This window comes from Pristiophorus japonicus, chromosome 22 (genome assembly GCF_044704955.1).
Source record: "Pristiophorus japonicus isolate sPriJap1 chromosome 22, sPriJap1.hap1, whole genome shotgun sequence".
Lineage (NCBI taxonomy): Eukaryota > Metazoa > Chordata > Chondrichthyes > Pristiophoridae > Pristiophorus > Pristiophorus japonicus.
In genome coordinates this window covers 48,254,589-48,280,501 of record NC_091998.1, presented here as the reverse complement: position 1 = coordinate 48,280,501, position 25,913 = coordinate 48,254,589, and the positions used below count along the sequence as shown (strand labels likewise).

Here is a 25,913-nt window from a genome sequence, read left to right as displayed (position 1 = left end):
AACTTGCCTCTTTGTTTTTTTTTCTGCCAACGTGCATGACTCCACACTTTCCTACGTTATACTCCATCTGCCAAACTTTTGCCCACTCACTTAGCCTGTCTATGTCCTTTTGTAGATTTTTTGTGTCCTCCTCACACATTGCTTTTCCTCCCATCTTTGTATCATCAGCAAACTTGGCTACGTTACACTCAGCCCCTTCTTCCAAGTCGTTAATATAGATTGTAAATAGTTGGGGTCCCAGCACTGATCCCTGCGGCACCCCACTAGTTACTGGTTGCCAACCAGAGAATGACCCATTTATCCCGACTCTCTGTTTTCTGTTAGTTAGCCAATCCTCTATCCATGCTAATGGAGATGAGGAGGTGTTTCTGAATCTTTGGAATTCTCTACCCCAGAGAGCTGTGGTGGTTGAGTCATTGAATATATTCAATATATATTCAAGATAGACAGATTCTTAAACTACAGGGGAGTCAAGGGTTGTGGGGAACAGGCAGGAAAGTGTTGAGGCCAAGATCAGATCAGCCATGATCTTATTGAATGGCGAAGCAAGCTCGAGGGGCGGAATGGCCGATTCCTGCTCCTATTTCTTATGTTCAAAGGGTGGTAGAAGTTTGGAACTCTTCCATAAACAGCAATTGATGCTAGAGCAATTGTTAATTCTTAGATTTTTGTTAACCAAAGATATTAAGGGGTACGGGACAAAGTTAGGTCACAGATCCGCCATGATCTCATCGAATAGCGGAAGAGGCTCGAGGGGCTGAATGGCCTCCCGAATTCAGCTTGGCACAAAGTGTTGTTGCTGATCCTATGCCAATCCACTGGCTGCCCGCACTTTCCAGCACCTGCTGCCCATCCTTGGCAAAGCAGAGCAGTAACTGCATGGAAAGCGGGCACCCAAACCAGTGGCAGCATCTGAATCGCGTGGCACGGCGCTGCTGGCAATCGATGAGAGGTGATCTCATTGAAACATACAAGATTCTGAGGGGGATTGACAGGGTAGGTGCTGAGAGGTTGTTTCCCCCTGGCTGGAGTGTCTAGAACTGGGGGGGGGGGCACAGTGTCAGGATAAGGGGTCGGCCGTTAAGACTGAGATGAGGACAAATTTCTCAACTCGGAGTGTTGTGAATCTTTGGAATTCTCTGCCCCAGAGGGCTGTGAATGCTGAGTCTCTGAATATATTCAAGGCTGAGATCGATAGAATGTTGGCGTCTAGGGGAGTCAAGGGACATGGGGATCGGGCGGGATGGTGGAGTTGAGGTCGAAGATCAGCCGTGATCTTATTGAATGGCAGAGCAGGCTCGAGGGGATGTAGGGCCTACTCCTGCTCCTATTTCTGGTGCCTTGTGTCCATGCTGGGGCGCCTAGCCTCCCACTGCGACGTGGCCAAGACTAGGATGGCAGCTGTTAACCCACGCTTCGCTGGTCATTGCTGATACATGTTGGCACCCTCATCATATTGTGCCAGCTTGCAATGTGCCACTTATGTGCACAGCCAACGCAGAACCAGCTAAGCCCTTTTAAGGGCAAAGATCGAAGTGCTTTCTCCGTTTGGTGCCAACTCATGGCTCCGGCTCTTAGCCTTAATGAATTCCCTCTTTACGTAATTGCAAGATCAAGGGCAGAGTTTGCTTGATTTTCTGGTGATGGCAAGCGCAAAGCGAATTGATAATCTGATGAAGAATGTTCCAGCCTGATTCTGGTAATCTGCACTTGGTGTAGTCTGCCCGAGCAAAAACCTGATGATGCGTTTAAAGAAAGACTTGCACTTATATAGCGCCTTTCACGACCACCGGGCGTCTCAAAGCACTTTACAGCCAATGAAGTACTTTTGGAGTGTAGTCACTGTTGTAATGTGGGAAACGTGGCCGCCAACTTGCGCACAGCAAGCTCCCACAAACAGCAATGTGATAATGACCAGATAATCCGTTTTAGTTGAGGGATAAATATTGGCTTGCTTCCATTCTAAACTTGAGTCCTTATGTGGCTGAACAGTCCAATACAGGAACCACAGTCCCTGTCACAGGTGGGACAGATATTCGTTGAGGGAAAGGGTGGGTGGGACTGGTTTGCCGCACGCTCTTTCCGCTGCCTGCGTTTGGTTTCTGCATGCTCTCGGCGATGAGACTCGAGGTGCTCAGCGCCCTCCCGGATGCACTTCCTCCACTTAGGGTGGTCTTTGGCCAGAGACTCCCAGGTGTCGGTGGGGATGTTGCATTTTATCAGGGAGGCTTGGATTGGGACTCGAACCCACAACCTTGTGACTCGGAGTTTATCTCGCGACAATACGGAAGCAGCCCTGCGATCCACCACAAGCCTGGTTTCCACCAGTGCCGATCGGGCAGTGTTGTAAGAGCTGTCCCTGGAGTCTTCGGCCATGTTCTCCAGCTACAGGTGGGCTGAATGCCATTCCCCCGCTGAGCTGAGGCTGATGCCTAAAGTCATGACTTGTGCCATTGAGGTCGACCCCATCACAGAAACAGGGATCAGCATTCTAGAAATGCTTCAACAACAACCTGCATTTATATAGCACCTTTAACGTAAAACGTCCCGAGGTGCTTCGCAGGAGCTATTCTCAAATAATATTTTGCACCGAGCCACATAAACGACTATTAGGGCAGGTGAAGTCAAAGAGGAATATGAAAGAAAGACTGGCATTTATATAGCGCCTTTCACAACCGCTGGACATCTCAAAGCGCTTTACAGCCAATGAAATACTTTTGGAGTGTAGTCACTGTTGTAATGTGGGAAACGCGACAGCCAACCTGCCCACAGCAAGCTCCCACAAACAGCAATTTGATAAGGGTTTTAAGGAGCGTCCTAAAGAAGGAAAGAGGGGTTTTGGGGAGGGAATTCCAGGGCTTAGGGCCTCGTCAGTGGAAGGTACGACCGCCGGTTGTAGAGCGATTAAAATTGGGGATGTGCAAGAGGCCAGATTTGGAGCAGTGCAGAGATCTCGGAGGGTTGCAGGGCTGGAGGAGGTTGCAGAGATAGGGCGGGACGAGACCATGGAAGGATTTGAACATGTGTTTGTAATTGGAGCACGTGCTTCCTTGCCCCCTACCTCCCCTCGCTAGATATGCTGAGTTTGCTAGGGTGCAGTTCCACAGGCGTTGAGAACATCCCTTTCCCCCCCCCCCCCCCCCCCCCCCCCACTTCCCAGATGTGACCCAGGTGGCCACGATTCTTCACCATTGAGCCCGGACAGCGAGTGTTAACATCGCCACTTTGGGCCTCGTCCAATGTCCATGCACGCCCATTGATCAGAAGCATGAGCACTGGCAACTTGTCCCGTCCTGTACCCCACCCGCCTCGGGGCACTGGTGCCAGCTGGAGCATCCCAGCTGCTGCCTTGGCAGAGACCGCATTCACATGGCCATTCGCTTAATTCTGATATTATATAGGATCAGGAGGAGGCCATTTAGCCCCTCGAGCCTGTTCCGCCATTCAATGGGATCATGGCTGATTTGTGACCTAACTCCATATGTCCGCCTTTGCCCTATATATATCCCTTAATACCTTTTGGTTAACAAAAATCGATCAATCTTGGGTTAAAAAGTAACATATAATCTGGCATCAATTGCCGTTTGCGGAAGAGAGTTCTAAATTTCTACCACCCTCGGGAGACTGGTTTCCAAGTGTAGGTCCCTCCCTTTACAATGAGGAAACTGGATCATCTCTGTGACATTTACGCAGTATTTACAGCACAGAAACGGGCCATTCGGCCCAATGGGTCCGTGCTGGTGTTTATGTTCCACACCAGCCTCCTCCCATCCCTCTTCATCTCAACCCATCAGCATATCCCTCTTTTCCTTTCTCCCTCATGTGCTTGTCCAGCCTCCCCTTAAATGCATCGATACTATTCGCCTCAACCACTCCCTGTGGCGGCGAGTTCTACATTCTCACCGCTCTCTGGTTGAAACAGTTTCTCCTGAATTCCCCATTGGATTTATTAGTTTATAATGTAACCGCATGGAGGTCTGAGCTAAACTGGCAGCAGTGGAAAACACCTTCAGTATTCTCGCCACGTTTTACGCCGTTAAAGGCAGCATATAAACGCAAGCTGGTGGCTTGCTGGATGTTTCATTCAGCCATTGCGCTCTCGGGAAGAAAGACTTGCATTTATATAGCGCCTTTCGCGACCACAGCACGTCTCGAAGCGCTTTACAGCCAATGCAGTACTATTGGAGTGATGTGGGCAGAACCAACGTTGCTACATTGCAACCGTGACTGCACTTCGAAAGTACTTCATTGGCTGTAAAGCGCTTTGGGACGTCCTGAGGTCGTGGAAGGAGCTATATAAATGCACGTTCGTTCTTTTTTTGTAATTGTGCATTTTTGTTGTTGGTTTTCAACTGTGTGTCTGTCTGTGGCCAGAAAGGCTTGTCTGAGCATTCAGAGAAAGAGAGATGGCTCAGTCTGAAATGTCCCAGCTAATCCAGCTCAGTTTCCACAGCTCATTTGTGCCATTGTTAAGCAGAGTTTATGAATGAGTCACCAGGTTTTTGTTGATTCGACTGAATGTACCTTTTTTTTAATGCGTTGAAATGAATGCATCGCCAATTCGTTTGCGCATCCTAAATCCCTGTGCCCCCTACAATGTGATAGCCGGTGGGGGTTGGGGAAGAGGAGGTGACTGGTGAGAGCATAGTCGAGGGAGGAGGGGGGGGGGGAGATAAATGGTGTGGGAGAGGCAGGAAGGAGGAGAGATTGGTGTACAAGAGCGGCAGTGGGGGGGAGGGGAAGAAGAGGGGCCGGTGTGTGTGAATGCTTTCTCTGATGAAAGATTGTTCCTGAAAGTACCCTGTGGATTTTGTAATCGAACAGAAGAAACTCAGGCACACGTCAGTTCCCGAATGCGGAAATCGAAGCCCATCTAGTTACATGACACTGTGTTTATATAATCGGCGCAGCCTTAGCTACACGGGATCTTCAGTGAGGGAACATTTTCCAAAACACTCAATATCTCTCCCCCTCTCTCTGCGTCATTGGTTCTATCCTGTCATTGCAGCCTTGATCTTTCGCGCACTTGAACTCTAGACTGGCCGCCCGGGTAGAAATGAACATCAGTGCCGTTCTTGTGCAAACTCCTCCTGCATTGGCACCAAATTCACTTGCCGCACTATTTCAATCCATTTTTGGTTAGAAAGAGAGACTTGCATTTCTATAGCTCGCCTTTCCCGACCAGCTCCCACAACCAGCATTCATTCACGGGATGTGGGCATTGCCGGCAAGGCCAGTGTTTATTGCCCATCGCTAATCGCCCTTGAGAAGGTGGTGAGCCACTGCCTTCCGTGTGGTGAAGGTGCTCCCACAGTGCTGTTAGGCAAGGATTTTGACCCAGCGACGATGAAGGAAGGGTGACATACTTCTAAGTCAGGTAATAATGACCAGGTAATGTGTTTTTTTTTGTGATATTAATTGAGGGATAAATATTAGCCAGGATACCGGGGGTAGCTCCCCTGCTCTTCTTCGAAATAGTGCCATGGGATCTTTTACACCCACCTGAGAGGGCAGACGGGGCCTCGGTTTAATGTCTCATCCGAAAGACGGCACCTCCGACAGTGCGGCACTCCCTCAGCACTGCACTGAGAGTCTCAGCCTAGATTTCTGTGCTCAACTTCCTGGAGTGGGAATCGAACCCGCAAGCTTCTGACTCAGAGGCGAGGGTGCTGCCCACTGAGGGCAGGGCTCCTGGGTTTGAGACGGCACGGGCAAGCTCTTGCAATAGGTGTCCACCATCGGAGGCTGGACTTGTTGGACTGTCGGATGCCAGCACTGAGCCTCCTCACCTTGCTGCCGTCCTTGTCGGGAGAAGGGGCTGCCCGCGGTGAGGACTGAAGCGGTGGGCCTGGTGGCTGGTGCGTGTGCGTTTGTCAGAGACTCCAGTTGGCGCCTCCGGCAGGAGTGACGCCATCTGAGAGAGAGAGAGAGAGAGAGAGCTGTTCTATGCCTCTGGAGACGTGCATTCCGCCTAAATGACTCCTGTGCAATTGACTGGTGCCGTAGAATGCAGGTCCTCAGGATAAACAGATTGTTTACATGACTGAACTCTCCCTGCAAGCCCCAGTGATCTTCCGCGTTGCATTCGCTGGGAGCTGGCTCAACTCTCCGAGCCAAAGGGACAAGGCTGAGTGCGAGGCCAACCCAGGTCTCGCTGCCACACAACTGCACGGCTGTGGAGCACCATCGGAGCAGGCCGGAGAGCAGAAGGAGCAGCGTGATGGCCTAGCCCAGCAGGCTGAGCGACCCCCGGCCTGCGAACACCATGGGAGCGGGCCGGGCAGCGGAAGGAACAGCGTGGTAGCGTATCACTCCAGGCAGCAGCACGTGCTGGAGCAGCAGAGCAACTGCAGCGAAGAGGGCGACTGTATTCGATGTCACCAAGATCCAGGTGGCTGATTGGAGCGTGGGCAGGTACAGCAAGAGCGGCGAGGTGATTGCGAAGGAGCGGTGAGAGTTCATAGAGGAACGTGATCGGGGCCCAGGAGAGGCGTGGGCGTAGGGGTAGCACGGGCCAGCCCACACTGCGATGTGTGCGCGCACTAGGTCTGTGCAGCAGAGCTGGTCTCCAGTTGTCTTGGGTTTTCCTTGCCACTGGACCAAGACCTAGCTCTGTCAAGCCCGTGTGGTGGCTGGTGTGCAACGGCCACCCCACGTTAAAAAAAAATCCACGCACAGGCATCTTCCACCCCCTCAACATGTAGTTCGGGACCTGGAATATTAGGTCCATCATTGAAACACCTGTGAACTTTTTGGCATGGAAGCAAGTCGTCCTCGATTCGAGGGACTGCCTATGATGATGATAAAGGATCTCAGTCACGAAGGTGTGCGGCCCTGTGCTAGCTTTCTCTGCTTGTTTTTAAAATGTCACTTCATCGCGTTCCGGCTCAACCTTTCTCCATCAGCCGTGGCTCAGTGGGCAGCGCTCTCGCCTCTGAGGTCAGAAGGTTGGGGGTTCAAGTCCCACTCCAGAGACTTGAGCACACACATCCAGGCTGACACTCCCAGTGCAGTGCTGAGGGAGTGCTGCACTGTCGGAGGTGCCGTCTTTCGGATGAGACGTCAAACCAAGGGCCCGTCTGCTCTCTCAACTGGATGTAAAAGATCCCATGGCACTATTTTGAAGAAGAGCAGGGGAGTTATCCCTGGTGTCCTGGCCAATATTTATCCCTCAATCAACGTGTCAAAAAAAAACAGATTATCTGGTCATTATCACATTGCTGTCTGTGGGAGCTTGCTGTGCACCAATTTGGTGCCATGTCTCCCACATTACAATACTGACTACACTTCAAAAGTACTTCATTGACTGCAAAGCGCTTTGGGACGTCCGGTGGTCATGAAAGGCGCTATATAAACACAAGTCTGTCTTTCCTTCTTTGCCTGACCCGCTTTTCCTCTCTCTGCTAAAGGCACGGATTCTTGCTGGGGTTCAGTTCCACATACATCAGTGCGGGTGCCAGTGGCCATTCTTCATCTGCAAATCTATATGGTCCAAAGTTGGTAGGAGGAAAAATGTTTTGTCGTCGGAGGGAGCACAGCACAGAATGATTTGATTCTGGGCCTTAAAGGGTGAAGTTTTATGTAAGTGATTGCGAAAACTTGCCTTGTTTTCCCTTGAGTTTGGAATGTTGCGGGGTGATCTAATCTGGTTTATAGTGATAACGTGATTCAAAGATACATCGAAACTATTTTCTCTGGTGGCGAAATCCAGAACGAGGGGCATAATCTTGAGAGACAGACTTGCATGTATATAGCACCTTTCCCGACCTCAGTACATCACAAAGCGTTTTACAGCCAATTAAGTACTTTTGGAGTGTAGTCACTGTTGTAATGTGGGAAACGCGGCAGCCAACTTGCGCACAGCAAGCTCCCACAAACAGCAATGTAATAATGACCAGATAATCTCTTTTTTTTTGTGTTGTGTAGATTGAAGGATAAATGTTGGCCAGGACACCGGGGATAACTCCCCTACTCTTCGAAATAGTGCCACAGAATCTTTTACATCCACCTGCGAGAGCAGATGGGGCCTCGGTTTAACGTCTCATCCAAAAGATGGCACCTCCGACAGTGCAGCACTCGCTCGGCACTGCACTGGGAGTATCAGCCTAGATTTATGTGCTCGGGTTCCTGGAGTGGGACTTGAACCCACAGCCTTCTGTCTGAGAGGCGAGTGTGCTACCCACTGAGCCACAGCTGCTTAGATTGGCTGTGATTTAACAGAATTGGGGTTGAATGGTCCACACCTGCTCCGATCTGAGCCTAAGCCAATCCCACCGTTGCCCACACGAGCTTGACAGCAGGGAGCACTGGACAGTGACTGGAAATGGATACATTGGCTAATTATTGTTTTAAGCCCTTCCTTAGCCCAGGAATGCGGAGGCTAGTTGTCGAGCTGCTCCCTCTCTTGGCGGAGATAAGCTGGCCAGGGGTCGAACTTTGGACCTTCTAAGTCTCTACCAGAAGGGGGAGGGGGGGGCTGCAATTCCAACAGTGGCCCTGCGGGGGAGCTGCCATTTCTTTGTTGCGGGGATAGACTGCATCCTCGAGCGAGGAGATGCCATCGTCTTGGCTGCATGTTTAAAAACCACTGATTCAGCGCCACCCAGTGCAGAAGTTCTGTGGGTGCTGAGTGCCTCGCCTCGCATGGAATAAAGCTTCCCAAGTTCAGCGAGCGAGGGACTGGAGAGTTACTGGTTTCCTGTGAAACTGTAAAGAAAGGAAGAGAGACTTGCATTGATATAGCGCCTTTCACGACCACTAGATGTCCCAAAGCGCTTTACAGCCAATGAAGTACTTTATGAAGTGTAGTCACTGTTGTAATGTGGGAAATGCAGCAGCCAGTTTTGCGCACAGCAAGCTCCCACACACAGCAATGTGATAATGAACAGATAATCTGCTTTAGTGAAATTGATTGTAGGGATAAATATTGGCCCCAGGACGGACACCGGGGAGGACTCCCCCTGCTCTTCTTTGAAATAGTGCCATGGGATCTTTTACATCCACCTGAGAGGGCAGACAGGGCCTCGATTTAACGTCTCATCTGAAAGACGGCACCTCCGACAGTGCGGGGCTCCCTCAGCACTGCACTGAGAGTGTCAGTGGAGATATCTGTGCTCGGGTCGCTGGAGCGGGACTTGAACCCACAACCTCTGAGTCCGAGGCGAGGGTGCTGCCCACTGAGGCACAGCTGATAGTGTACCTCAGTGAACATCAGCACCTTCAGGGAAAACAGGGGATGGGTGGGAGCAGAAAAAGACCCCACTGACATCAAATCCCTTTGAAAAGTGCTTTGCTTTTTTTTGAATGGCCGTGCAATATAACAGCCGTTTCATACGGTAATGCTTAACATGTGAGGGAGGGAAATTAAACAAAAGCCACCTTTGTTGGCGACGTCTGCAAGTAATCAGCAGCGAGTGGCTTGGTTTCACTGCAGTGGGATTTATGCGCGGGGTCATTCCGAGACCCTTTCTTCCTCCTCTTCCTCTCAATTTCCCCCCTCCCGACTCCCGCGCCGTTCTCAATCGCGTCACTGTCCGTTCTTTTCGAGCTTCAGCTTCGGACAGATGTGCGCAACAGCTGCGCTGACACTCGCGAGCAGCTGAATGTCAAATGGATCACCCCCCCCCCCCCCTCCCCTCCTCCTTCTCCTCCGTCACCGGCTCGCGTAGTCAGCCCCAGCTCTGTGCCCGTGTGATGCATCCTGCCTGAGCTTCCAGCAGCTGCCTCGGGGCGTCCGGGTGAGTGAGCGAGTTGGAGAGCGTAATTGGACTGGCAAGAAATTAAATAAAAGCGTTATCAATCACTTCCTGCTGCAAATGTATCGGAACATTTGTACAACGGATTCTCTCCAGACACTGAATCTCTCTCTTTTCCCCACCCCCCCCAAGTGATTGCTCAGCGGGATCACAATTCAGTCAATATATAATATTCAATACATTTAAAAGGCAGGATGAAGTCACAAGCTTCAATCTAATCAAGGGGTTGGAACGGTTGACAAATAGAATAATGGACACACGGGCATGAGTTGCAGGCTGGAATCTAATCGAGTGGTCTCGAGAGTTTAGACACAGAATTACGGATATATAAAAGAAAATAAAGACTTGCATTTATATAGCGCCTTTCATGACCACCGGGCGTCCCAAAGCGCTTTACAGCCAATGAAGTACTTTTGGAGTTTAGTCACGGTTGTAATGTGGGAAACGCGGCAGCCAATTTGCGCACAGCAAGCTCCCACTAACAGCACAGGTGTTTCAATGAAGGACCCAATTTTCCAGTCCTGAACTCCAATTGAAGGGGTGGAAGATGCCTGTGCGTGGATTTTTTTAACGTGTGGTGACCGTTGTACATCAGCCACCGTATGGGCTTGACAAGAGCTAGGTCTTGGTCCAGTGGCAAGGATTAACCAGGGCGACTGGAGACCTGCTCTGCTGCATGGACCTGGTGTACACACATGTCGCAGTGTGGGCTGGCCCGTGCTGCCCCTGGGCCCTCGGCTCATCTAGGCCGCGCACCCTTATTTGCCGCACCTCCGCCACGATCTCTCACCGCTCCTCCGTCACAAACAGCAATGTGATAATGACCAGTTAATTTGTTTTCGTTTCGTCGATTTGAGGGATAAATATTGGTCCAGGATACCGGGGATAACTCCCCTGCTCTTCAGTGTCATGGGATCTTTTCCGTCCACCTGAGAGGGCGACGGCGCCTCAGTTTAACCTCTCGTCCGAAGGACGGCACCTCCGACAGTGCAGCACTCCCTCAGCACTGCACTGGGGGTGTCGGCCTAATTATATAAGAGTAGATACTGAATAATAGATATTTCGGAATGAGTGAGGGGCTGAGATCTTACATTTGCAGTTCGAAGTTGAATCTTAGAGTTTCTGCTCATGTGGGGGTGGGGACAGGTCCCAACACTCCCGGGTGTTTGGGAGGGAGGAGTGGGGGGGTGCGGACGTGTGGTGCGAGGCCTTATCACTTCCAGGAGGGGGCCCTTTCACCCAGCCATGTCATTTCCGTGGCAGAGTGTGATTTGCAAAGCACTTTGCAAGAGAACAAGTTAACAGCCTGCACTAATTGTGTAATAACCCAATCTGCTTCTTTCTTTGTCCGTGTCTCATAACCTCCCCCGCTGCGCCCCCCCCCCCTTAACCCCCCAATCCCCCTTCCCGCCGTCAGTATCCTGTAACCTTACTTCAACAACAACAAAAACAACTTGCATTTATATAGTACCTTTACCGTAGGGAAACGTCGCAGGGAAGCTTCGCGGGAATATTATGAGATAAAAAAATTTGACCCCTGAGCCGCATAAGGAGAAATTAGGGAGATCACCAAAAGCTTGTTCAAAGAGGCAGGTTTTCAGCAGCTTCTTGAAAGGGAGGTTTAGGCAGGGAATTCCAGAGCTTGGGGCCCAGGCAACAGAAGTCATAGCCGCCAATGGTGGAGGGATTATAATTAGGAATGCTCGAGGGCAGAATTAGAGGAGTGCAGACATCTCCGGGGTTGTGGGGCTGGAGGAGATTACAGAGATAGGGAGGGGGCGAGGGCCATGGAGGGATTTGAAAACTAGGATCAGAATTTTGAAATCGAGGCGTTGCTTAACTGGGAGCCAATGTAGGTCAGCGAGCACATGGGGTGATGGGTGAGCAGGACTTGGGGGCGAGTTGGAACATGGGCAGCCGAGTTTTGGATCGCCTCTAGTTTATGTAGGGTAGAATGTGGGAGGCCAGACAGGTGTACGTTGGAATAGTCCAGTCGAGGGGTAAGAAAGGCACGGATGAGGGCTTCGGCAGCAGATGAGCTGAGGCAAGGGCGGGGATTTCTTCCGGCAATCAGTGTCCACTGAGCCAGCCCCTCCCGTAGTTGGTCTGTTTTGTTGTTGCAGGTTATCAGCACGTGTTTGGGGCTGCGTATCCAAGGTGAACTTCGCACGGTTTGCAAACCCGAGCTTCCTGTAGAGCAAGAAACACCGGTTCGGCTACAATACAGGAAGGGAAACTTGGGTCGAATTCCCCTCCGAGTGTATGACTTGGTATAAATCACGTTGACGCTGAGCCGCGTGTCATTGGGGTGCGTGGGTTCACCGCCTTCCCCCAACCCTCACCCGCGCATACCACACGCTCTCGGAGGCGGGCTGATATCTCGGTCAATGGGTACATTGCCCAATGTGGAAAGGTGCCGCAGCTATCAGGAGTGACTGCAGTGATGGTCCTGAGGATCCCTGCATGTTTCTCGGGTTCCTTTTGTGTGTGCCGCCAGACAGCGAGTGCTGGCAGGGTATTCAACTGCAGGGGCATCGCAGCCACTCCTCCCAAATGTCCACACTTTGCAGCAGCAGTCATGTTGATCTGCAGCAGCAGTCATGTTGATCTGCAGCGGCAGCTTTGGCTTTGTTCCTCGTTCCATGCCGAGTTGTTTGGTACACAAGGCCCACCTCGGCCCAATACAGCGCGGGTCACTTACCGAGTAAAGCTCCCTCTACACTCCCCAGCAAACACTCCCGGGGAAGGTACAGCACGGGGTTAGATACAGAGTAAAGCTCTCTCTACACTGTCCCATCAAACACTCCCGGGGAAGGTACAGCACGGGGTTAGATACAGAGTAAAGCTCCCTCTACACTGTCCCATCAAACACTCCCAGGGCAGGTACAGCACGGGGTTAGATACAGAGTAAAACTCCCTCTACACTGTCCCATCAAACACGCCCAGGGCAGGTACAGCACGGAGTTAGACGCAGAGTAAAGCTCCGTCCAAGGGAGCCCTTCCCCTACATTGTTCCGGTCAACGTGGGTTAGGTGCAGAGCAAAGCCCCAACGACTCTGCACCAGCAACGCGCCTCAGTTCCAACCTCCGACCCCTTCTCTGCGCATTTACCACAGCAATCGTTCGCAGAGGCTTGAGACTTAACTTGCTGCTGGATTGAGGATAATTCCGTGTCGGGTCCGCTAAGAACTGGACTGAGACTGTCTGAAATCGCTTTATGTCGGAACCCTTGCCGATAAGGGAGACATTAATGCTGTCAATCTGGGCTAAATTTGGGGCTTTATTTTTACCGAGCCGTTTGGTCAATTTCCTTAATGCATTAATTAAATGCAGGGAATGGCTGGAGTGAAGCCAGATGTAACTGAGGACACACCAAGCGTCGATTTGAAGGGCACGAATGCAGACTGAATGGAGTCCCCTGTCCTTTTAATTACAACCGACTGGATTCCTGATTGCTCATGGCTGCAATTTGGTGCTTTTAATTCTTCCCGGTTTCTCCCCTCCCCTTCCGATGTTGTCGGACTCCTGCTGGGCTCAGCTCCCGGGGCACTGGCGATCATCTGGTACCTTGCACAAGGTGGGTATTATTGGGCGTGGTGCTCAGCATTGTGCGGCAACTGGCGGCCCCGCTACACAAGCCCGAGAGCGTCTGGGAAAGGAATGGGAGAAAACGGCCGAGAGATCAGAGCAAAGAAAAAGAAAGACTTGCATTTATATAGCGCCTTTCACGACCACCGGACGTCTCAAAGCACTCTGTCCCACTCCAAGGACTTGAGCACGTAAATCTAGGCCGACACTCGCAGTGCAGTGCTAAGGGAGCGGAGCGCTGCACTGTCGGAGGTGCCGTCTTTCGGATGAGACGTTAAACCGAGGCCAAAGACCGACCTAAGTGGAGGAAGAGCATCCGGGAGGGCGCTGAGCACCTCGAGTCTCGTCACCAAGCGCAGGCAGCAGAAGGAGCATACGGCAAACCAGTCCCACCCACCCTTTCCTTCAACCACTGTCTGTGATTCCCGTATTGGACTGTTCAGTCACCTGAGAACTCACTTTTAGAGTGGAAGCAAGTCTTCCTCGATTTCGAGGGACTGCCCATGATGATGATAAACCGAGGCCCCGTCTGCCCCCTCAGATCCCATTTCGAAGAAGAGCAGGGGAGTTCTCCCCGGTGTCCTGGCCAATATTTATATCCCACAATCCACGTAACAAAAAACAGATTATCTGTCCATTATCACATTGCTGTTTGTGGGAGCTTACTGTGCGCAATTTTGGCTGCCGCGTTTCCCACATTACAACAGTGACTGCACTCTAAAAGTACTTCATTGGATGTAAAATGCTTTGGGATGTCCAGTGGTCACGAAAGGCGCTATATAAATGCAAGTCTCTCTTTAAAGGGTTCGCAGCGTGCCAAAGAAAATTAGAGGAAAGACCGGACGGAGATCAGCCATGGTTCTCGGCCCGAGTCACTCACTAGTGACCCCTGCTGGAAACTGTTTGTGTGGCTGTTGGGTTCCAAGGGTATGGGTCCTGGCTGTGATGGCCTCTGTGGTTGAATGCACTGCTGCCAGTCACTGCCCTCGGCTCGCACAAAGATGATTTGGCCGTGGTTCTGGAGGGCATCCAGTCTCTGGAACAATGCAACAGAATGAATCTGTAGCTTGGAAAAAGAAAGACTTGGATTTATATATTGCCTTTCAAAGCGCTTTACAGCCAGTGAAGTACTTTTGGAGTGTAGTCACTGTTGTAATGTAGGAAATGCGGCAACCAATTTGCGCACAGCAAGCTCTCCCACACAGCAATGTGATAATGACCCAGATAAGCTGATTTTTTTGTTATGTTGATTGAGGGCTAAATGTTTTTCTTTAAAGGGTTCGCGCAGTGCCAAAGAAAATTAGAGGTAACGCTGGAGATGGTTCTCGGCCCGAGTCACTCACTCGTGACCCCGGCTGGAAACTGTTTGTGTGGCCAGGACATCGGGGATAACTCCCCTGCTCTTCTTCAAAATAGTGCCATGGGATCTATTGTATCCACCTGAGAGAGCAGACGGGGCCCTCGGTTTAACGTCTCATCCGAAAGACGGCCCCTCCGACAGTGCGGCGCTCCCTCAGCACTGCACTGGGAGCGTCAGCCTAGGTTTATGTGCTCAAGTCCCTGGAGTGGGACTCGAACCCACAACCTGCTGACTCCGAGGCGAGTGTGCTGCCCAGTGAGCGACGGCTGACCCATCTTGAGGAGAAGGCGAGGAAGGCAAATCATTGGTCAGGAAATGTATTTATAAAAAAAAAAATAATAACACCGGTACAACATCTTACTTTGTGTTTTTTAAAATGTTGAATGACTGCTGCCAACAGCGGCGTAAAACTGAAGTTTTCTGAGGTTACCAAGCGTTGTCTCGTGTTTTTCCCAGTAATTAAATCTGAGTGTCGTGATTTGGATAAGGGCCGCTCAGGATCCTGGATGCAGTTCCCACAGTCCTGGCTGTGTGTCGTGTGACGTGTGTCGGTCCTGTGGAGACATCTGGTGATTGGGAGGGCTCGCCACAGCCAGTTGCTGACGGCACTCTGCATGGGTTGATGATGCTTCCAAGAATTGCCTCGGATATGCAGCAGAGAAATGTTCGGCCCAAACAATCCATGCCTGCATTTGTGCTCCACTCGAGCCTCCTCCCTTCTTTCCTCCCCTAAATCTATTCCTCTATTCCCTCCTCCCTCATTTGCCTGTCCAGCCTCCCCTTTAAATGTATCTACACTAGTCACCTCAACCACTCCCTGTGGGAGCGAGTTCCACATTCTCACCACTCTTCGGGTAAAGAAGTTTCTTCAGAATTCCCTATTGCATTTTCTTGCTGACTATCTTGTACTGATGGCCTCTAGTTCAAGGCCCGCCCCCCACACAAGTAGAAACATTCTCTCTGTGTGTCTACTCTACCAAAACCTTTCATAATTTTGAAGTCCTGTATAAGGTCAGCCATCTCTTTTTCAAGAGGAAAGCAGCGAGACTTGCATTTATATAGCGCCTTTCACGACCACCGGGCGTCTCAAAGTGCTTTACAGCCAATGAAGTACCTTTTAGAGTGTAGTCACTGTTGTAATGTGGGGATGGCGGCAGCCAATTTGCGCACAGCAAGCTCCCACAAATAGCAATGTGATAATGACCCAGATAATCTGTTTGTGTCGTTGATTGAGGGATAAATATTGGCCCCAGGACACCAGGGATAACTCCCCTGCTCTTCTTTGAAATAGTACATTGGGACCTTTTACGTCCACCTGAGAGAGCAGGCGGGACCTCGGTTTAACGTCTCATCTGAAAGACGGCACCTCTGACAGTGCGGGGCTCCCTCAGCACTGCACTGGGAGTGTCAGCCTGGATTTTTGTGCTCAAGTTCCTGGAGTGGGACCTGAACCCACTGGCGTCGGAACAGGCTCGAGGGGCCAACTGGCCTCCTCCTCTTCCTAGTTCTTCTGTTTTGACTCCGAGGCGCGTGTGCTACCCATTGAGCCACAGCTGCCACCTGAAGGCCGGAGGACGAGGGGATGGGAGGGAGCAAGATCGAGCGACTCGGCTTACAGGATGCCAGGCTTTCATTTTTAAACCCCACCCCCCGCCACACCCCATAATATTCCATGTTCCCGATGGTCCTACCTCTTGCTGAGTTCCGTTTCCAAGGATACGCACCACGCTCCCAGCATTCCATCCAAGGAGCCACCCTTCACTCTGTGGCCCCGATGTCGTTCAGTTATTGGACGGTGTGGGTCACGCTCTCCGAGCTCAGGCCCATTCCCACCAAAGGTCTGCACGCGTTCCGGCAGGTTGGGAGCGGGAAGCGGGATTCCTGGCTGACCCCGAGCCTAGGGTGCTGAGGCCAGTCGAAGCAGCCCCTGCCCCTGCTCCTGTGCCGGCCCATCGCCCAGCGGAGTGCAGATTGAGCGATGGGCAGTGCCCCAGGTAGCAATCAGCGGGGCTTTCTTGGCCAACGAGCGGTGTATTTAACATTTGGACAGCGAGACTTTTTCTTGGCATGTGCCCTTCGCTCAGTGAGCGAGGCCACGTTGCTCAAGCTGGCCGGGCACACACTCTGTTCTGTGGTTAGCTTTGTTGCTGAGAACCATCCTGACCACATTGGAAAACTGCTTTGATTCTGTTGGACAACAGTTCAAAAGCAAAGAGCATATTGTATGAGCAGGGGGGAGAGCAGCTATCTTGCTGTAAGATCTGTGTTGAATACCGAGCTCCCTCCTGCCTGGTTTAACTTTCAAAAGAGTTGCATTTATATAGCGGCTTTCACAACCTCCGGACGCCCCTAATCGCTTTGCAGCCAATGAAGTACTTTTTGGAGTGTAGTCACTGTTGTGATGTGGGAAACATGGCAGCCAATTTGTGCACAGCAAGCTCCCACAAACAGCGATGTGATAATGACCGGATAATCTGTTTCTGTTAGTGATCTTGGTTTAAAGACCAGACGCTCCATAGAATCTTTGGCAAAGCTTAGCATTGGCTGGGTGATGGAATATATTTACGGTGGTGATAGACAGATTTTTGAACTACAGAGGAGTCGAGAGTTATGGGGAGGAGGGGCCTAGATCGGATCAGCCATGATCTTATTGAATGGCGGAGCAGGCTCGAGGGGCCAAGTGGCCTATTCCTGCTCCTATTTCTTATTATATTCTTTCTTTCTTTTGTGGGAGGGTGAAAGCACTCCTCCTGCCCCATACCTGGGGCAGGGCTAATCTTAAACATTCACTCCCTCCACTGCACCGTGGCTGCAGTGTGTACCATCTACAAGATGTAGCAACTCGCCAAGGCATCTTCAACAGCACCTCCCAAACCCGCCACCTCTACCACCGAGAAGGGCAGTGGGCGCATGGGAACACCACCACCTCCACGTTCCCCTCCAAGTCACACTCCATCCTGACTTGGAAATATATCGGCCGTTCCTTCATCGTCGCTGGGTCAAAATCCTGGAACTCCCTAACAGCACTGTGGGAGCACCTTCACCACACGGGACTGCAGCGGTTCAAGAAAGCGGCTCACCGCCACCTTCTCGAGGGTAGCTAGGGGATGGGCAATAAATGGCAGCTTTGCCAGCGACGCCCACGACCCGAATTTTAAAAATATCGGCCATGCTTTATGCCCCTGACCCCTGCAAGAAGGTGCTTGTCTGTTGAATGTCAGCGAGGACAGGTTCGGGCACGATGATTCCCCTCCCTCGCATTATCAGATATCCACTTGTGCTGACTATTTAAATCACACATGAAGGCAGCCAGCTGTACAGCAACAACCAGGGCCCCGCGGGGGGGGGGGGGGGGGCGGGAAAAAAGAACTACAGGTTGGCAATCTCTTCCATTCACAATGAATATGTGAGAAAATTAAATGAAGGAGTTTGGGCTACATTTCCTGTTGTAGGAAAGACCTTATGCCAAGCCATTATAAATCACTGGTTCGGCCCCAGCTGGAGTATTGTGTCCAATTTTGGTTACCACAGTTTAGGAAGGAAGTCGAGGCCTTGTCAAGAGTGCAGAGGAGATTTACTTGAATGGTACGAGGTATGATGATTTTCCGTCACGTGGAGAGACTAGAGAAGCTGGAGCCTTGGAGCAGAGAAGGTTATGGCGAGATTGAAGCGAGGTGCACAGAACCATGAGGGTTTTTGATCGAGTAAACAGGGAGACGCTGTTTCCAGTGGCAGGAGGGTCGGTAAGCAGCGGGCACAGATTTCAGTTCATTGGCAAAAGAAGCGGATGAGGAAATGTCTTTTTTACGCAGCCAGTCACGATCTGGAACGCGCTGCCTCAACAGAATGGTTTAAGCCACTTCAATCGTAACTTTCAAAAGGGAATTGGATATAGATTTGAAATGGAAACATTTGTAGAACTAATTGGATAGATCTTTCAAGGAGCCACTAGAGACATGATGGCCTGAATGGCCTCCTTCTGTATGTGCTGTATATTTTTAATCATCATAGGCAGTCCCTCATATCGAGGATGACTTTCTTCCACACCGAAAAGGGATGAGTTTACAGGTGTTTCAATGAAGGACCTAATATTCTAGATCCTGAATTATATCCTGAAGGGTGGAAGATGCCTGTGCATGGATTTTTTTTTAACCGTGTGGTGGCCGTTGCACACCAGCCACCACACGGGCTTGACAGAGCGAGGTCTTGGTCCAGTGGCAAGGATTAACCAGGGCGACTGGAGACCAGCTCTGCTGCACGGACCTAGTGTGCACACATATCGCACAGTGTGGGCTGGGCCCGTGCTGCCCCGTGGCCCTCGCCTCTCCTGGGCCCCGTCATTCCACGATCCTTTGAGGCCTATTTGATGGATATTTCTACGATGTTGACTGACCCACCTTGTAATGTAAAACCGTGTTGAACAATGATGTGCAGACCAGTCCCAGCTCTGAAGCGTCGTTTTCTTGTTGACATTTCCCTGCCCTGTTGGCAGCAGTTGTAAAACTTTCTGGTCTGGATTGTGTGTTGGAGCAGGAATTGGATCTGCTCCAGAACCATTCTCTAAACGTGTCAAACGCAGGTGGCAGCAGGAAGGGAGAGAGAATAATACTAGTCTCTTGGTTTCAAAATCAGTTGGAATTACTGTATATAACTCCTACATTTGTGCAATAATTAAACTCAGAGTGGTTAACCTGTGGAATTCTCTACCACAGAAAGTTGTTGAGGCCGTTGGATATATTCAAAAGGGAGTTAGATGTGACCCTTGCGGCTAAAGGGATCAAGGGGTATGGAGAGAAAGCAGGAATGGGGTACTAAAGTGCAAAATCAGCCATGATATTGAATGGCCTACTCCTGCAGCTATTTTCTATGTTTCTATGTAAACCCTTGAGGTTCGTATCCGGCCTGCAATAGGCCTCGGAATATTTTTGACCTTGTTTATCTCCTTGCAATGTATTTGCTTCCTGGGTTCTTTGCTTAAGAATTCATAGCGTCACATTGCTATTAAGAACTAGTTGGTTTATTAGCAAAAGGTTTAACAATCACACTACATATTACCAGTTCATCCACCAGGCTCACAACTGCATACCTCATCGTGGATTCCCCCAAACCCAACTGGCTGGGGTTTTATTGAGTCTTGTGAACGTCACATGGTTGGCTATACCACTCCCAACTCAACAGCTCTACCAACCCCTTGAGCATACCCACAGATGCGTACGCTACACTCCGAGAGTCACTGTTTCTGGTTTTGAGTCTTGCACGGGCTTGTCCTGTGGGCCGCGGGGTCCGACTCTGTGCCCCGGCCACAGTGAGACACGATCCGATATCCTGCTTTTCTTTTCTTGTTGCCTGTAATGCCAGCAATGTCACCCAGCAATCGTCTGAATCAATAACCAGTCACTGATAGCCTGGGAGCATCGTGCGCGAGGTGACGTTATCGAAACATATAAGATTATGAGGGGGCTTGATGATCAAGATTCTGAGGATGCAGAGAGGCTGTTTCCACTGATGGGGGAGACTAGAACTAGAGGGCATGATCTTAGAATAAGGGGCTGCCCATTTCTTCTCTGAGGGTTGTAAATCTGTGGAGTTCACTGCCTCAGCGAGCTGTGGAAGCTGGGACATTGAATAAATTTAAGACAGAGATGGACAGTTTCTTAACCGATAAGGGGTTATGGGGAGCGGGCAGGGAAGTGGACCCGAGTCCATGATCGGATCAGCCATGATCGTATTAAATGGCAGAGCAGGCTCGAGGGGCCGTATGGCCTGCACCTGCTCCTATTTCTTATGTTCTTACGTGAGTTTAAAATGATAATTTATGCTGCTTGAACTACCTTTTTTTATTAGCACACCGAAAACCTCCATGTCTCATTTGAACACAGTCACTGCTCTTCTGTCTATCTCTCCCTCATTTTTGTCCTCCAGCCCCACAAACCTGCAATTTCCTCCCTTCCTTTCCCGGAGGCGTTAACTCCCACTACGCCACGTGCGCGCCACGCGTGTCGATCGCCGTCCAGCTCCTCCTCCTCGGTGGCCGTTCTTCAGGCATGGGCTCAAGACAACAACAACACCAAATTGTATTTATATAGTGCCCTTAAAGTAGTGAAACGTCCCAAGGTACATCACAGGAGTATTATGGGATTTTAAAAAATGGACACCGAGCCGCACAAGTAGAAATTAGCGCAGGTAACCAAAAGCTTGGTCAAGGAGGTATGTTTTAATGAGCATCTTCAAGGAGGATAGAGAGGTTTAGGCAGGGAGTTCCAGAGCTTGGGGCCCAGGCAACAGAAGGCATGGCCACCAATGGTTGAGCGATTATAATCAGGGATGCTCAGAAGGGCAGAGTTAGAGGAGCGCAGACATCTCGGGGGTTTGTGGGGCTGGAGGAGATTAGAGATAGGGAGGGGTGAGGGCCATGGAGGGATTTGTAAACGAGGATGAGAATTTTGAAATCGAGGCGTTGCTTAACCGGGAGCCAATACAGGTCAGCGAGCACAGGGGGTGATGGGTGAGCGGAACTTGGTGCGAGTTAGGACACTGGGCAGCCGAGTTTTGGATCACCTCTAGTTTACATCGAGTAGAATGTGGGAGGCCAGCCAGGAATGTGTTGGAATAGTCCCGTCTAGAAGTAATAAAGATGCTGAATGCCTGCAAGCTATTTGACTGTGAGTGTTATCACTGCTGAGCCAGATCTTCCCCTCACCTGACATCCGCAGACGCACGTACAGGCCAGTTGATTCATTAGCGTCCCAGGGTAGGGTCAGTGTCTTTCCCCTGCCCCCTCGTCCCCCCCGGGCAGGACCCTTGAGGTGAAGTGTAAGAACCCTATTGGTGTCTTCATTGAGATAGCACAGACCAGGCATCGATCTTTTTTTTATATATTCATTCATGGGATGTGGGCGCCGTTGGCAAAGCCAGCATTTATTGCCCATCCCTAATTGCCCTTGAGAAGGTGGTGGTGAGCTGCCGCCTTGAACCGCTGCAGTCCGTGTGGTGAAAGTGCTCCCACAGTGCTGTTAGGGAGGGAGTTCCAGGATTTTGACCCAGCGACGATGAAGGAACGGCCGATATATTTCCAAGTCAGGATGCTGTGTGATTTGGAGGGGAACGTGGAGGTGGTGGTGTTCCCCCGCGTCTGCTGCCCTTGTCCTTCTAGATGGTAGAGGTCGCGGGTTTGGGAGGTGCTGTCGAAGAAGCCTTGGTGAGTTGCTGCAGTGCATCTTGTAGACGGTGCACACTGCAGCCAGGGTGCGCCGGTGGTGGAGGGAGTGAATGTTGAAAGTGGTGGATGGGGTGCCGATCAAGCGGGCTGCTTTGCCCTGGATGATGTCGAGCTTCTTGTGGAGAATATTCCATCACACTCCTGACTTGTGCCTTGTAGATGGTGGAATGGCTTTGGGGAGTCAGGTGGTGAGACACTCACTGCAGAATACCCAGCCTCTGACCTACTCTTGCTGCCAAAGTATTTATGTGGCTAGTCCAGTTAAGTTTCTAGTCCATGGTGAGGCCCAGGATGTTGATGGTGGCGGATTCGTCAATAGTAATGCCATTGAATGTGAAGAGGTGTTGGAGTCTCGCTTGTTGGAGATGGTCATTGGCTGGTACTTGTGTGGCGTGAATGACCATCGTAGTCTGTATTGCGCAGAGGTACATTGTATAATAAGAATCCTATTAGGCTAGAGGAGCAAAGGGATCTGGGGGTACAGGTGCCCATCACTAAAAGTAGCAACACAGATTAATAAGGTCACAAAGAAAGCAAGCCAAGCGCTGGGGTTCATTTCTAGAGGTCCAGAATTAAAATAAGAGAAGTTATGTTAAACTTATATAGAACCTTGGTTAGACCACACTTGGAGTACCATGCACAGTTCTGGGCTCTATGTTATAAAAAGCCTATAGCGACATTGGAGACTGTGGGGAAAATAGATTCCCAAGAATAATCGCGGAACTGAGAGGATATACCCATCAGGAAAGGGTGAACAGGCTGGGCTTTTTTCTCTGGAAAATAGAAGACTGAGGGGTGACCTTAGTCTTTAAGAGTTATGGAAATGTTTTATAGAGTAGATGTAGAGAAGGTGTTGCCACTTATGGAGAAATCCAAAAGTAGAGGCCATAAATATAAGATAGTCAGTAATAAATCCAATAGGGAATTGAGGAGAAACCTCTTTGCCCAGAGACCGGGTGAGAATGTGAAACTCGCTAGCACAGGGAGTGGTTGAGGCGAATAGTATCGATGGATTTAAGTGGCAGCTGGATAAACACGAGGGAGAAAGGGATGAGCTGATGGGGTGGGAGGGGGCTCATGTGGAGCATAAATGCTGGCATGGATCTGTTGGGCTGAATGACCCTGTTTCTATGCTGTACACTCTTTAACATTTGCCCAGTGGACCTTTTACAGGCCTGTGAGTTTTATTCAGCTATTTCTATTTGGAACTCCCCATGCTCATTATAAGGCTGGTGGGCCACCGTGCTGCGACACGCTATGAATTCTGGGGCAATTGCGGATTCCCCATCGGAGCATCGAGATGATGTAATTGGGAACAGGCCATGATCTAACATACCTGCAATACGCCATGGCGACTGGGGAGGAATGATGCGATTCCTCTGGGACCTGCTCACCATGTTGCAAAGGACGAGGGGCCTAATGATAGGAGTGATCTCACTGCTGTGGATTCATTCGCTTGTCATAGAGTGCTCAATTGGGATTCGGGATTGGCTGAGCTGGGGACTGATCGTAATGTTTACCGAGCCCGCACCTGTCTGCGTGTTGTCTCTCAGACCTCGCTGCCTCGCCCTGACAGCACCATTGATTCAAAGTCCAAGGGTCCGGTGACTGGAGGTGCCACCTGGAGTGGCTCTGTACCGAGCAGACCCAAGAGGGCAGTTTAATTGCAGGCCAGCACTGAGACCCATAGGGTGGCACTGGGACTGCTGGACAAGTACTTGAACGAAGGGGCAGTTTCCATTTGGAAAATGCAAGTATATCCATATTTAAGAAAGGATATACTTGCATTGGAGGCTGTTCGGAGAAGGTTCATTTCGGAGATGAGGGAGTTGACTTATGAGGGTAGGTTGGGTCGATACACATTGGGGTTCAGAAGAATGAGAGGTGATCTTATTGAAACTTCTAAGATAATGAGGAGGCAGAGAGGATAGTTCCACTCATGGGGGCAACTAAAACTAGGGGACGTAGTCTCAAAATAAGGGGTCGCCCATTTAAAACTGAGATGAGGAGGAATTTCTTCTCGGAGGGCTGTAAATCTGTGGAATTCTCTGCCCCAGAGAGCTGTGGAGGCTGGGTCATTGAATATATTTAAGGCGGAGATCGACAGATTTTTGAGTGAAAAGGGAGTAAATGGTTATGGGGGAGCGGGCGGGGAAGTGGAGCTGAGTCCATGATCGGATCAGCCATGATCTTATTGAATGGTGGCACAGGCTCGAGGGGCCAGTTGGCCGACTCCTGCTCCTATTTGTTATGTGGGGTGGCTGGCCATCGGAACATTGGGTTACTCTGGCTCCTGGAGTTGGACAGGAGTTCCCTGCCAAGATTTTAACTAAAAAACAAATTTATTTGGAAAAGGTGCAAATTTACTGGACTGGTACTGGTGATGAGCGACTTCAGGTATGGGGAGGGATTAGAAAAGCTGGCATTGTTCTCCTTGGAACAAAGAAAGATAAGGGGGTCTTGATAGAGGTGTGCAAAATCATGAAGGGCTTTGGTCGAGTAAATAAGGCGATTGGCCAAAGTTTCATTGGGGGAGATGGGAATATTTTTTTTTACCTCAGCGAGCTATGATCTGGATGCACTGCCTGAAAGGGTGGTGGAAGCTGATTCAGTAGTAACTTTCAAATGGTAGTTGGATAAATACTTGTAAAGGAAATATTCGCAGGGCAATGGGGAAAGAGCAGGGGGGAGTGGGACTAATTGGAGAGCTCTACCAATGAGCAGGCACGGGACACGATGATGCTGAATGTCCTCCTTCTGTGCTGTATGACTCTTTCTTTGATTTCCTCTTTGTCTCTCCTAAGTTATTGTGTGACCGGGAGATGTGGGAAGCGATTGGGCACAAGGTTGCACCGTGGCATCATGGGACGGGCTCGATGGACCTTCCCATTTAGATATTGAGGGGTCGAAATTGGTTATGGCTGTTTTTGAGGCGGTGCCACCACCTGAGAGCTGATTTAACCGCCAGGTGTTGGGTGCAGGCTCAAATTGCCAAATTCAGTTTTAACGCCCAAAGATGAGAGAGCAGCGCTAAAAGGTGGTGTTGCACACTCCCCCTCGGGCAGGAGCTCAGGAGGCCCACAACGGGAGGCTGCCGCCATGCTAGGTGGAAAAAAAACTGGAAGGAAAAACAAACTCAAATTTCTCCGGCCCGCGCACACACACACACTTCCCCACTGTTACAACTGAAGGAAAAATGCAGAAATAAATAAATGGGTAAGAACACTGACCGTGCTCTCTGGGAGATTGCGTCCGAGACCCGCTGTGCTTTGACCACTTTTTTTCAGGCTGTACGAGCGCCTGCCTGGGAGGCCGGCATTGAAAGCAAATATCGCGGGAGCGGCGCCAAGGGGGCGTTGTGCGCGGGATGACGTCACCGCGTCGGTGGCGTTAGACGGTGCAGCGTAACCTCCTTGGCGCCTCGACCCCAACTGAATTTCCCTGGCGGTGCGGACAGCATTTTACTGCCGACGGTAGATCTTTGCCGCCCGTTTGCCGCTCATCGCTGGCGGTAACGGGCGTCGTTAATTTAAAAAAAAAAACAATTTCAACCCAAAATCTTTCCCCGTCCTTTCTCTCAGTTGGTACTCACCCGTTTCCCACTCCGCAGTCACTGCGCTGTTGGGACAGCGGGCGAGATCATCACCCAGAACTCACCTCCTGTTTTCCTAACTGTTGCAGTGGTGACCAGAACGTTTTGAGGGAGCATCGAAGGATAGACCGAGACCATAAAGGGCTCCCTGGAGGGACGGAAGAGATGGCCAGTGGCGGATCCTGTCCCCTCGCCCGCAGTGTGCTGATCATGGCACTCCTTCAGCTCGCCCAGGCCACTGGCTGGAATACAGTGCCGCGCAAGACCGTGAGCCACAATGGTGAGTGGAGCCTGGGAGCCTGTCTTTCTGCATCGAATGTTTGTACGTTTTTTTTTATTTAAGGCCTCACAGATGACCTCACCCCTTGGGCAGGAGCCCAAACCCATATTTGGGGAAGT

At 50.7% G+C, this 25,913-nt stretch overlaps 1 protein-coding gene across 3 annotated transcripts in view; it reads left to right on the top strand.

The window, feature by feature from the left end:
• The first annotated feature begins 5,347 nt into the window (after nt 1-5,347).
• Nucleotides 5,348-25,913, top strand: part of sema4c (sema domain, immunoglobulin domain (Ig), transmembrane domain (TM) and short cytoplasmic domain, (semaphorin) 4C) — a 101,734-nt gene continuing 81,168 nt past the window's right edge. For 2 of the 3 annotated variants that reach the window (XM_070866100.1, XM_070866098.1), the window contains exons 1-2: nt 7,489-7,581; nt 25,604-25,794. In XM_070866100.1, coding sequence (XP_070722201.1) covers nt 25,680-25,794 — 115 coding nt within the window. In that variant the 5' untranslated portion in view covers nt 7,489-7,581; nt 25,604-25,679. Of the gene's footprint in view, nt 5,378-7,488; nt 7,582-25,603; nt 25,795-25,913 lie in introns of those variants that run through there. The other variant, XM_070866099.1, reaches the window with a different exon arrangement.